General features: G+C 53.2%; 1 protein-coding gene across 17 annotated transcripts in view; it reads right to left on the minus strand.

Annotated features, from left to right (window-relative positions):
- Positions 1-12,268, minus strand: part of LOC105480748 (microtubule associated monooxygenase, calponin and LIM domain containing 3) — a 232,628-nt gene that overhangs the window by 81,507 nt on the left and 138,853 nt on the right. For 13 of the 17 annotated variants that reach the window (XM_011739905.3, XM_071079991.1, XM_011739913.3 and 10 more), the window contains exons 18-22: positions 10,965-11,063; positions 8,936-8,992; positions 6,016-6,123; positions 3,451-3,558; positions 2,544-2,730 (exon numbers count right to left, since the gene is read on the minus strand). In XM_011739905.3, the coding sequence (XP_011738207.2) occupies positions 2,544-2,730; positions 3,451-3,558; positions 6,016-6,123; positions 8,936-8,992; positions 10,965-11,063 (559 nt within the window). The remainder of the gene's footprint in view (positions 1-2,543; positions 2,731-3,450; positions 3,559-6,015; positions 6,124-8,935; positions 8,993-10,964; positions 11,064-12,268) is intronic. The other 4 variants (XM_011739919.2, XM_011739916.3, XM_011739917.3 and 1 more) reach the window with 1 other exon arrangement.

The following is a 12,268-nucleotide window of genomic DNA, read 5'->3' on the forward strand; positions in this document are numbered from 1 at the left end:
CAGAACAAATACCACCACAAGTAAAACACGGGGACATCTTCAAATATGATTCTTAATTTACTAGTATGGAGTTGGCAGCGGGCCTGGAGTCACAATCCCTGAATCTCTGCCCTGGAATGAATCTTAGGTGTCATTTGGTGCAAGCGAGCTACTACTAGTTGTGTCAACTTGGACAAACAATATGTAAGTTCTCTGAACTCAGCTTCCTGACTTCTGATTACAATAATAATAAGAGTTACCTAATGGGGTTGTTGTGAGGACAAAGGGCGTGATGAGTTGGGGCCCAGCACAAGGCCTCGGTTACTTCCTCATGCCACAACCTCCCCAGCTTATTCTTTGTTCTCTGAGCCTCTTCAGTTAGACTTCTGAGACACTCGGCAACTTGGATAAAAAACAGGCTAAAACTTCAGTGCCCCTGGCCGGGCGCGGTGGCTCACGCCTGTAATCCGAGCACTTTGGGAGGCCGAGGCGGGCGGATCACGAGGTCAGGAGATCGAGACCATCCTGGCTAACACGGTGAAACCCCGTCTCTACTAAAAATGCAAAAAATTAGCCGGGCGAGGCGGCGGGCGCCTGTAGTCCCAGCTACTCGGGAGGCTGAGGCAGGAGAATGGCGTGAACCCGGGAGGCGGAGCTTGCAGTGAGCCGAGATCGCGCCATTGCACTCCAGCCTGGGCGACTAAGCGAGACTCTGTCTCAAAAAAAAAAAAAAATAAATAAATAAAAAACTTCAGTGCCCCTAAAGTTCCTTACTGGCTGTAGTCCATCTGTCCTCTGACAGATGAGGGGGAGGTCTGTGGAGGGGCTAAGCTGATGAAAATTTTAGCTGGGTTAAAATTTGGGGAGCTGGTTTAGAACGGCTGTCTTCTCTGCTCCAGTGTTAAGAATACTGCACTCAATCAGGCTGGCCTCATCCTGTCCCGGCCTCTCGCTGCCACCCGAGGTCCTGCCAGGTGCGCACGTCTGCCCTCTACTCCGCCACCATACCCTTCTCTCTCGAAGTCTAGCCAAGGGTCAGCGAGGTCATTCCAAGCCGCTCTTGAACTTCACAGATTTCCTCCTCCCCGCGCGTCTACAAAGCCACAACCTAGGCTGTGCACCGAGCCGTTCGCTGCACGTACTCGTGTCGCCTGCTGCTACTCATGGGCCCCATCCCCACAGGACCGTGAGCTCCTGGAGGCACACATTACACTTCCGCATCTTTCACAGAAGGCAGCAAAGATGCACACACACCCATGGGCAAAAGTACCCGCAGATCAATCAGCTGTGCCTTGCAGCATCTTTTTTCCGGGCAGACTCCACGGTGAGAGGCTAACTAGAACACCCTGAGCATCAGGGACAGCTGAGCGAGGTTGGGTGGCTCCCTCTGCCAGGCCCCATCCTTGAGATCAAACGTGCTATCCAGAGAGCAGGTGTGTGGGAGAGGTGGAACAGAAGACTTGACAGCAAACCATCTGCCTGCCTTATCTAAACAGCATCCTAATTCTTCCACTCTTCCCCGACTCGGAGTGCTTTTTACCAACACAGTAGAAGGGCCAGGCACCATGCAGGAGTCAGTCTGTCTCGGCTCACCTCTCTGGGCTCCTTCCTTGCTCCTTCTGACAGAGGTGCCCGTCTGTTCATCCTCGGGACAGCTGAAGTGACTAGGTCCTAATTGCATGGCATCCCTCTCCTAGATGACATCACTGTATGATCTCACAGCCACGCAATCTTCTATCAATGTCAGGGTCTTTATGCCACCCTATAAAGATTACTGCCTCTCCTATTAATCTAGGCCCCCTCATTACTCTGGAATCTGTAAGACTGCCTTCCACGAAGTCCCTGCAGCATCCTATAGGAATGGGGAGGGGGGTCATCAATGCAGGGTCCTCAGATGGCAGCCAGCCTGCCTCTGCCCATCATGACGGCTCTATCATCTGTGTGCAGAATTCTCTACTGTTTACCTCAAGGTCTTTTCATTGTAAAAACTGGCACATGTTGCCAAAGACCAGGCCTTGAACACCACAGTAAATCAGATTCAGGCCCTGTGCAGTGGTTCACAACCCACCAAAGAGAGATCAGACGGATGCCAGAGAGGCGTTAACACGGGCCACCTTGCAGGCATCTCCAAGAGCAAATGTCTGAGAACCCAGGGGCCTGGGACCCAGTTCCAACTTGCTGTCATCATCAACCTGAGGCAAAATATGTGACTTCTATGGATGTGCAAGTCCCTTCTGTAAAGTAAAGACGAAAACCTCATCTTGTGTTCCTTTTATCTCAAGTTCACAGCCTGAGGTCAGAACACAAGTAAGTGTCCCTGAAGTCAGGGAAATGACTTGGGTAAACGCATGCCATTCTCATCAGCCTGGTGACGCGGGGAAATATTGATAGTAAGAGTCTTAGAGAAAGAGCGGTGGAGGGAAAGCGGCGAGAAAGGTTGGGAGAGGCACGATGGAAAAGACGCACATGGAAGAAGGCAGAAGGGGCCCGAAGGCGCCCAGCTCAGATGGAAACACTGTCCAAGCCCAGTTTCTCCGTGGGACCTGAGGCGTGGGGTGTCTCACCATCCTCGATGTCGTAGGCGTAGGCCGACAGGCGCAGGGTGGTGGTGCAGTACTCGCACTTGAAGCAGCTCCGGTGGAAGAACTTGCCCTCGGCGCTCAGCCTCTCCATCACGTAGACCCGCTTCTGGCAGAAGTAGCACGTGTCGCTGCCTCCCAGGTTCTGCGGGAACTCCTTCTTCATGGAGCCCTGCAGGTGGCGGTGGGGAGGAAGGGGAGCACCTCAGGGAGTGCCGCACGGGCCCTCCTAGAGGCACAGCCTGGCGAGACAAAGCCAACCCTCGCTAAGTGGTCTGCTTTGAGACAGACTACTGACTGGCTAGGGTCAACCGTGCTCTTGGCTCTGCCACAGAGTGACGGCACCACCACGGTCACTGCCTCCACGCGCTGACAAGGAACACTGGGCACAACCGCGAAAGCCCAGGTCAGGCTGCCGCGGACGAGGGAGCCAGCATCACAGTGCCTCACACCGGACTTGAGTAATGCTATGATACAGCCTGGCGACGCTGGGAAACACTGATAAGAAAGAGTCTTAGAGAAACAGCAATGGAGGGAGAGGGGTGAGAAGGGTTGGGAGGGGCACGATGGAAAAGACGCACATGGAAGAAGGCAAGAAGGGGCCCGAGGGTCCCCAGCTCAAATGGAAACGCTGGCAGAGTCCTGTTCTGAGGGTAGCTGTATCTGTATCTATTCAGTGCTGACGTAGTTCATGTGAATATATGTGGGTCCCTGGACTCACACAACAACTACTGCAGTCTTAGAAATTTGGTTATCAAAATCCAGACAACCTCAAAAGCGATTACTGCATGGCATACACGGGCTACACAAGTTACAAGCGACTCAAGCACACAGGTGTGTTTCCCACGGCTGTGCTGCGTCTAGCTAGACAGTGCCTGGAGACGTCTCTTACCAGTTCCTTCTTGTCTAGAAGGGCTTTGGGTGGTTCTTTCCTCTGAAGCTGATTGGCTATCTGCTCAGCCAATGAGCTCACTCCGCCCGTGTACATCTTTATATACTTCTATTGGTTGAAGGTTACAAAATGACCAGAATGAAGGGAAATGAGAAGGAAAAAAATACATATATTAAGAAGACATGGGAAAAAAAGAAATCTCTGGGAAGTGCAATTTGAATACAAGGTGCAGCAGCAAACCATGCCAACACAGTGCTCACAGGCAGGGAAACCGGGTGGTAAGAAAAACATCGTGTCAGTGTCCATACAGGGGTACCAGCACAGACAGGACCGCTGCAGGGAAAGCGTCTTCCTCGGGAAGAACTGGGTCTCTCCCATCTCTGTGGACTGCACAATTCCAGGCAATAGTGGTAGAAGGCAGGGCGAACGCGCACAGAGACGGGCAGGCAGGGCCTGGGTCCTGCGCAGCTGGGCTGCGTTCCCAGAACTCGAGGGGCACCCCCATGCACGCAGTGGTGCCCAGGCTGACGCCGCCTTTCACGGTCCAGGAGGCCATCTCCTCACTCAGAAGGAGCCATGCTCGCTCCTGCACAGGCCGCCTCCATGTGGGTAGCGGACGTTGCCATCTCTTCCTGCTTCCTGATGCTTGACCCTACAATGCCTGCCACAGGCAGCCAACGCTCCCAGGCTGTTTTGGAAGAAGCCTTCTCAGCCCATTCTCCCTGCTGATGGTATTGGGGGTCTGAGGGCAGCATGATGAGGCCCGTGTGGCCCATCCAGGTGCTGAGGCCAAAGCCTTCTAGACTGGGCTGGGCGTGTTGGCCACGAGGTGTGGCCGTGCAGCCAAGCTGCTCCATCAGCCCAGGGAGGTGGGAATGTGTTCTAGGCCAGGAGGGATTACTTTAGAGGCTGAAGAAAGGTGAGAGAAAAAAACCCAACCAACTCAAGCCTCTTTCTGGCAACACTGAAGAAACCACAAGAGAAACTTCCAGGTCTCCACTGTGAGCCGCCCTGCTCACAGCTAAGCTGGGTGCCCAGGCAGCCCTGCCGTGACCTGTCCTGAGAGGAAGTCCTCTAGAGACTCCCACACCCAGGTCACCCTTCCATGTGGAGATGGCCACGCCACCACGTGGGTGGCGCTCCTCTCATGAACTTCATGGAGGAAGGGGGCTCCCTGCCCCCGGGGGGAACCTGACCCTAATTCTGACTCAGAAACTCACCACGAGCCATTATCCTGGGGATGCCAACAGCCCCCTTAGGGCATGGCCTGAACAGACAGACGCATAAGGCCTCGTGTGAGGAAGAATCACAGAAGCACCGGGCAGGGGGAAGCAGGCGCTCGGGGGACTCACAGATGCACACATGAGGAAGCCGTTCTTGTGGTTCAGCTCAAGGCTCAGCTGAGCTGAAGAAGCAATTATAGTTTTTAATTCAAAAATAAGATTCCCAAGGATTGGTGCCATTTGCCCATTAACTTCGCAGATTATACCTATTAGTGGCCAAGACAAACACATGGCTCTTAGATCTAAACCTTCTTTAGGCACACTAAGGAAGCTTAGGCTTGGGACCGACAGACACCAGGCAGAGCTGAGCAGATAACTTAATAGCTGACACTGAGGGAGCAGAAAATGGCATTTCTCTCATTCTGCAGCAGACACAGGGGAGGGGAGTGTGGGCCAGATGCCAAGTATGAGGCCAGGACACCAAGCCAGCCCTGGGCCCTTACTGCTCAGCCAGGACCTTTCTCTCCTGAACTAAACCATCAACCTCAGCAGTGACAGTCTGGGGCTGCCCACGCAAAGGCATCTGCCACATTCAGTTCTCAGCAAGTCGGCAACACTGACGAGCATCCCTACAAGAGAGGTGAAGGCTCAAGTTCTACTTGTTTCTGGCATGAAAAGTGATGGTTTCCTTCTCATCCCTCTTAAAAAGTAGCAGAAATGTAGCAATTGCAGGATCGATCCCGCTGCACACCACATGTGTGCATATGCTACCATGCACATATGCCGGGAGGTCCGGCGTCAACCCAGGATGGGAAATACCAACAGGAGTGGCAAAGAGATCTTCCAATCTCTCTAGAAACTCCCCACAACTGGACCAGCGCTACTTCAGGTGACAGCCGCGTTCACTCCTCAAATGATGACAACAGGCAGCCAGAACACTGCATGGTCACCCCTCCACTGAGGTGATTTAGTTACACTGCGGCTCCTACTTTGTAACACATACTATTTTGGAAGACATGTGAAGTTAAAAAAGCCAGTGGCCGAAAAACGTTTATTATTATTTGATATAGTTGAAACAGCATCAAAGCCAGTTCACATCGACAGACCTGGATGTGTCAAATACAGTTGGACGAAAGCCAGCAGCCACTTTAGCTGAGGAGTGTGCCACAGCCCTCACACACCAGACCGACATACGCAGACAGCGACACATGCAGCCGGCTCCCTACAGGAGAGAGGCCCAAGTGAGGAACCCTGCAACCTCCTGGGGCACATGACACTCGCAAAAGTGAAGTGAGTGGAGGCTGCAGAGGGCAGAGTTTTAGTGAGTCCTAGGCCATGCTACCTGTCGGAGGGAGTCGGAGGAGGGAGAGGCGGGGCGGGCAGAGGAGCGGAGACTAAGAGAAAGCTCCCACTGGTCGACAAAAAATCGACGAGGAGGTTCGGGCTCTGGCTATAAAATACAAGATGGAGAAAAACAAAATTAAAGGAAATGTTAAGTCACACACTGACCTCTCTGAACATAAGATGATTGGCAGTTGTACAGCCTTTTACTCTAGACCTTTATCTAAATGCCATGTGTACTAAAAAAAAAAGTAGCTCCCAGAAGCATAAGTGGCCCATGCAAGGCTTCCGTTTTGCTTTTATCTGTCCTTCCCTCATGCTTGCAGCAGAGCACGCCCTGGAACGCAGTCCCGCAGCTGTGGGCCACCCAGCACAGCCTCGCCCTCCCTCTGTGTGAGTAAGGAGGGGAGGGAGCAGGGGTCTCGTTGACTCACATGCTCTGTGCTCTGCAGAGAGCAACCCCCGGCCTGAGCTGGGATTTCTCCTGGGCAAAAAGATTCTCCCACCACCCCATTACTCCATTGGCCTTAGAAGTAGCAGGCAGTGGAGACAGCAAATCTAGAGTGAAGCTTGCTCCTTCTACAGAAGGGCCAGAAATGCAGCATCTCTTCCTTCCACTAGTGCTCAAAGAGGCTCTCCTTGCCAAGGAGGCAGCTGAATCCCAAGCAAAGATGAGGAGGAAAGGCTTGAGCCCAAGTCCTCTACAGATTGCACATAGCACATGTAACAAAACTGAGCAAGGGTCTTCCTTAGCCGTGGGCCCATGCAGCTAGGAACCCAGTCCCCAGAGAGTGAGGCAGTGACTGAAAGCTTTGGCAACCAGTAACTGCTGAGTTTCCCACCAGGTTCAGAATGAACTATTTACAGGTGGGAAGGACAGCATTAACTCATGGTACGAGGAAGCCCTCTGCTCCTCCAGCTCCAAGCCAGATCGGTCACACTCTCTACCTCAGTCACGTGCACTTCATAGCTCCGTGGAGTGGCAACATGGAGCGGCAGTTACCTGGTACTTCAACAGCCTCTGCTTCAGACACTTCGCCAGCTCCCTGGCCCTGGGCTCAGCAACACAGGCCCCAGAGGGAGCTGGGGAGGACGGCTGTAAGCACCACCCACCAGAAGGAAGCAAGAGGAAGACTCAGTAGCCTCCTGGGGGGCAGAGCAGTCACAGCCAAGGGGAGGAGTGGGGGGCTGGGCAGAGGTGGGCAGAGAGCAGGTGAGTACACATGCAGGGTTATGGAGGACGGCGGCAAAGTCCAAGAAAAGAACTTAAGTCCTCAAAAGTATCCAGTCTGGAGCCCTGCACCGAGGAGTGCAGAAACCAGCTCAGAGGGAAAAAGTGAGAATCATCTCTGCAAACTATTGCCTCCTGAGCTCAAAACCCTACCTCTTCCCCTCTCTGCACAGCAGCCCTGAACTTCAAATTGTTTCTCACTGCCAATCTCTCCTATTCAACATGCTTCCCTCTCTTCTTTTTTTTTTTTGAGACGGAGTCTCGCTCTGTCGTCCAGGCTGGAGTACAGTGGCGCGATCTCGGCTCATTGCAAGCTCCGCCTCCTGGGCTGACGCCATTCTTCTGCCTCAGCCTCCCCAGTAGCTGGGACTACAGGCGCCCGCCACCACGCCTGACTAACTTTTTGTATTTTTAGTAGAGACGGGGTTTCACCATGTTAGCCAGGATGGTCTTGATCTCCTGACTTCGTGATCCGCCAACCTCGGCCTCCCAAAGTGCTGGGATTACAGGCGTGAGCCACCGCGCCCGGCCTTCCCCTCCCTTCTTTTAGGCACTGTTTCATTAAACATTATCAGTCTCTCATTAAATATGTGATCCCCAAAATGGAGGGCACTGCCCTGCTCAATGAAAAGGGCTGTTTTCCTTTTTGAGGGGACACAGCCTGGGAAGAAGGGAGAAAGAGGCTGGGCACACAGTGCCGGGGGGGGGGCAGCCCCGAAAAGGGTGAGCACAGTGGGGCGAGGCCATGGAAAGGGGATGGGAAAGACGCTCACCTCCAGCCCAGTCTCCTCTCCCCGACCCAGCACCAGGTTCAGGCAGCACACACACTGCCCGCTGCTAGCCCGGTGAGAGGGTGCAGGAAGATGGCACTATGATTAGCTCCTATCGGGTCCGAGGGGTAACCTAATTTACTGCTTGGCCATAACTGCATTTCTCAAAATGGCTTTTGTGAGATTAACAACTAGAGATGACTCTTCCCAGTAGCTGCAGAGCTACAGCCACTCGGAGATCTTTACGGGTACGAACAACAAGAACAAAAGTTTCCTAAAGTAAGCCAGCTTCTTTAACTGGGCATCTCGGCTATCCCTCACATTATACGATGGCCAGCTGCAATCAGTAACTTCCCCTTTAGTTTTCAGAAAAGACTAAAGCTTTCCACGGGTACAGCCCCATTTTGCCATCACCTACCTTTCTCCCCCTCATTCTTACCCTACTGGAAAAATCCTCACGCTGGTAAGAGCTTTGGCTCTCAGGATTTCCACTTCAAGATCCGTGACTGTTGAATGCCACTTGAATACTGATCTAGACCCTTTCCCTAAGAAGTCATATCTGACGGTCCAATGCTACTACTCTACCACTGGCACGTATTTCGGGGGTAGAAATAGCATGGTCTTGGAAGGGGAACAGTGGGCAGAAACGGGAAGTCACTAAGGCCCTTTACCAGAACACACACACTTAGGGTCAGCATCCCATCTGAATGCCAGATGGGTGCCTGCTTTACAGCGAATGCTATTTGCACTGCTCAACACTGCTAGCAAAAAGAATTCTGGCTCTTGGCTGGGTGACAAGAGTGTGCAAAAAGCAAGGGGAGGGGGCCATCCCCCACATCCCTTCCCGCTGCCCCACCACCACAGCGTGCCCCGTCTGTTTGGCTCTCAGCATCCCATGCCACGGGTTCATGCTCTTTTACCCTCTCATGGTGGGGGCTCTGCTTGCCACGGTTGTCAGCATCAAGATCCCTGTATGTCTGTTGGCAATAAAGTAGAAACTTAAGCTCCATGCATAATGCTCTGTTTGGATCTACTAAGCAACAGTGGGAAATTCAGGGGCAGAAATTCAGAGTTCAACACATATCCCCTTCCCCTACTAACCCCATTCCCAGGTAACCATAATCCCACCCGTATCAAATCCCATGACACAAGGCCGACCTTCTGCACAGCCATTCTGCCCCTGCCGGCCTCCAGTGAGGCCAGCTACACAGATCAATAACGAACTACGGTTAGTACAAGGTGGAACAAGCATACTTCTTTCACACAGTGGTGTAAGATCAGAGGCATCAAATGGAAGGTTTAGAAGGAGAGGCAGGTTAAAAGGGTGACACATTCCACAACAAGACAGTTTAGAAAGGAAAGGTGGGGAGGTGGAAATTGGCTAGAATAAAGGACTAAGACAGCAGTCCAGAGGAAACTCCAGAGTGGGGAGTGGTCCCTGAACAGGAGCATCGGGCCAAAGAATAATCTACTAAGGGAGAAGGGAATGTGTTTTTGGTGAATGGACGGGAAGGTATATGTGAGAGGGTAGAGACCTGTAGGTAGGGACATGGCCTTGCTCATCTGAGGAGCCAGGAGCTGCACTCACAGGACCAGGGAAGGCTGCTTGCATTACTCTTTGGCTGGCTGAGGGTTCGCCTTACAGCCGTGAGCCGGTGGAAAAACAGTCCCAAGGCCTCTGACATGGCTGCTCCTATCCAGCACCCGTGAGCATAATGTCTCTGTGGGCAGGGGGAGGCCAGAGCGTGGCCCCGGTCCCACAAGTCAGATTCCAGTCTGGCTCCGGGGCCGCTCCTGAACGCTCTGCCTGGTGTGCGAGTGCAGCGGGGAGGAGTGTTTGTTGGAAGATGCTGAACGGGCAAGAGGCAGAGCTCCCAGAATCAGAAGGAATGAAACTCACGTGGAGAAGCCCTGTGGCAGCGCCTGAAGGCCTCACCCCACCTCACTATGCACTGAGCGCTTACTATGTGACTCAGACACGTGACACGGCCTCTCCACCCTATGCTTCAGTCTCCTCCCTAGAAAACGGAGCCAATAATAGCACCTGCCTCACAGTGTTATTGTGAGAACTGATGGAGACACGGCTTGAGAAGCATTGAGCATGCTTCCCAGGTGACAGCAGGCGCTGAGGACGGCTAGCTCTCGTGTAGATGAAGGCACCCAGCAGCTGCTCAACCTGCAACGGCTCAGTTCTGAGAGCCATGGACACAGGTGGGGCCTTCAAAATCAGTCTCGTTACTACGGTCACCCTTTAAATAGGCCACCTTAGGTGGGAAAATGTCTTTCCATAGATTCTGCTCTTGAAACTCACATTTTATTTTATAGAAACATACCATGAAGGTCAACAATGCCATCCTACAAACATGCCACAGACACATGCCCGCTGTCCTCACTGCCTGCTGTTCTCACCAGCCACGGCTGCGGCTGGCTCCGGGGCCGCTCCTGAACGCTCTGCCTGGTGTGCGAGTGCAGGGGGAGGAGTGTTTGTTGGAAGACGCTGAACGGGCAAGAGGCAGAGCTCCCAGAATCAGAAGGAACGAAACTCACGTGGAGAAGCCCTGTGGCAGCGCCCGAAGGCCTCACCCCACCTCACTGTGCAGCGAGAGAAAAGGGCTGCCTTCAGCGGGGTTTCAGAAAAACAGGCTGCTCTTAGGGCTTCTGGGCCTCGGATGCGTGACAAACATCAGTTACAGCTGAACTTCTAGTTCATGGTGGGACAGTCATGTTTCCATGGTGTGGGTGGGACTGACCAGGGTCAGGTGTGAATGTAGGATGCACCATCCTGAGGGCCATAAAAGTTGCTTCCACCATAAATGGTTTCTACGCATGGCCTTTCTTCTTGACAGTTACTGCTGAGAAGAGGGAAACTGACTTGGTCTCTACACTAGCCACCTACACAGACAGGCAGGGAGACAGAGACAGAACCACGGAGCATGCAGAGAGGATCACCTGCTGGCTGCCATGCGCCCGACAGGGAGGTGGAGTAGGGGGAGGAGACAGGGTGATCACTTTTTTGGGGCAGGTCCGAGAACACTCCTTTTCCCGTTGCTTTTACACCAACAGACACAAACAGAGAGAACATTATTCAAACAGTGGCCACGTGGAGGCTGGTTCTGGGAGGACTGAAGGGCGTTTGTCAGAAGTACCCCAGGGAGGCCTTTCCTTGCCCCTTCATCCTCAGAGGGCAGCCCAGTGGTCTCCCGTGGGCCCCCAGGTGGGACGTGCACCCTCTGCTGGGCACAGCCACAGAGGTGATCTGCAGGACTGGGGAGAACCAGCAGGTAGCACCTTCCAGGTGCCAGGGAACAACGGTTTTCTCAGGGAAGCCGGGGATATAAGAAATAGGCTTGCTGATGAGTAGAGAGAAAGGGCAAACAGGCCAACCGCCAAGAGGGGACACAGAGACCCCCTCTCAAGGGCTTGGTCATGTGCACCCAATACAGCAAAGCAGCAGCCTCTTCAGGGCACAGCTGTGACAGTGGCTGGCACTGCTGCCCTCCCCTCAGTCCCTGTACTCAAAGGGCTTCAGGAAACTAACAAGGAAATGCAAGAAAGGCAGGAGCATTATGTTAAAATTAAAGGTGTCTCACTAACATTCAAATGCCATATACACGTCCCTGGCATTTCTCTCATTCTGCCCCCTCCACCATATTCCCTTCGAGAGTCTGTCTACAATTTACAAAGCCCCAAAGTCCCTGGTATTTGAGAAACAATCACACATTCCCAGGCCTCTCTGATATCTTCCAGGGAAACTCTCATCTCCTTGTGCCCAGGGCAGCATGCAGGGAGCAGGTGAGCAGGGAAGCCACGAGGCCTGGGGAAACAGCCCCGTACTCGCTCAGAGCTCCCATGACAATCTACTTCCAAACTAGGGCTGGTTAACGCACAGAGCTTGCCTTCAGGATGTGTTTCTGAGATCAAAAGGCAAAAGGATGGGAAGAGCCACAGCGTTTACAAAGGAAGGAAATGAAGGGAAGCCACTGGCAGGCTGAGCTGCTATTATTTTCCCTCTTCCATACGAAGACCTAGGCTGAAGGTGACCCTTCTGTCAACTCAGCTATCACTGCCCTGCCAGGCAATGCCCTCCTGCCTCTGAACCACCTCCAGAGAAGCACTATGAGTCACAATGGGGTGCTGCCAGTCAGCCCCGCTTCCTGAAGGGAGATGTGGAGGGCCAGCCATGGGAGGCATCAGACGCAGGGCCCGGGTACCACTGGGGTTCCTCTGTCCCAGGTTTCTGCAAGTATCTGACA

This window comes from Macaca nemestrina, chromosome 15, assembly GCF_043159975.1.
Source record: "Macaca nemestrina isolate mMacNem1 chromosome 15, mMacNem.hap1, whole genome shotgun sequence".
Classification (NCBI taxonomy): Eukaryota; Metazoa; Chordata; class Mammalia; order Primates; family Cercopithecidae; genus Macaca; species Macaca nemestrina.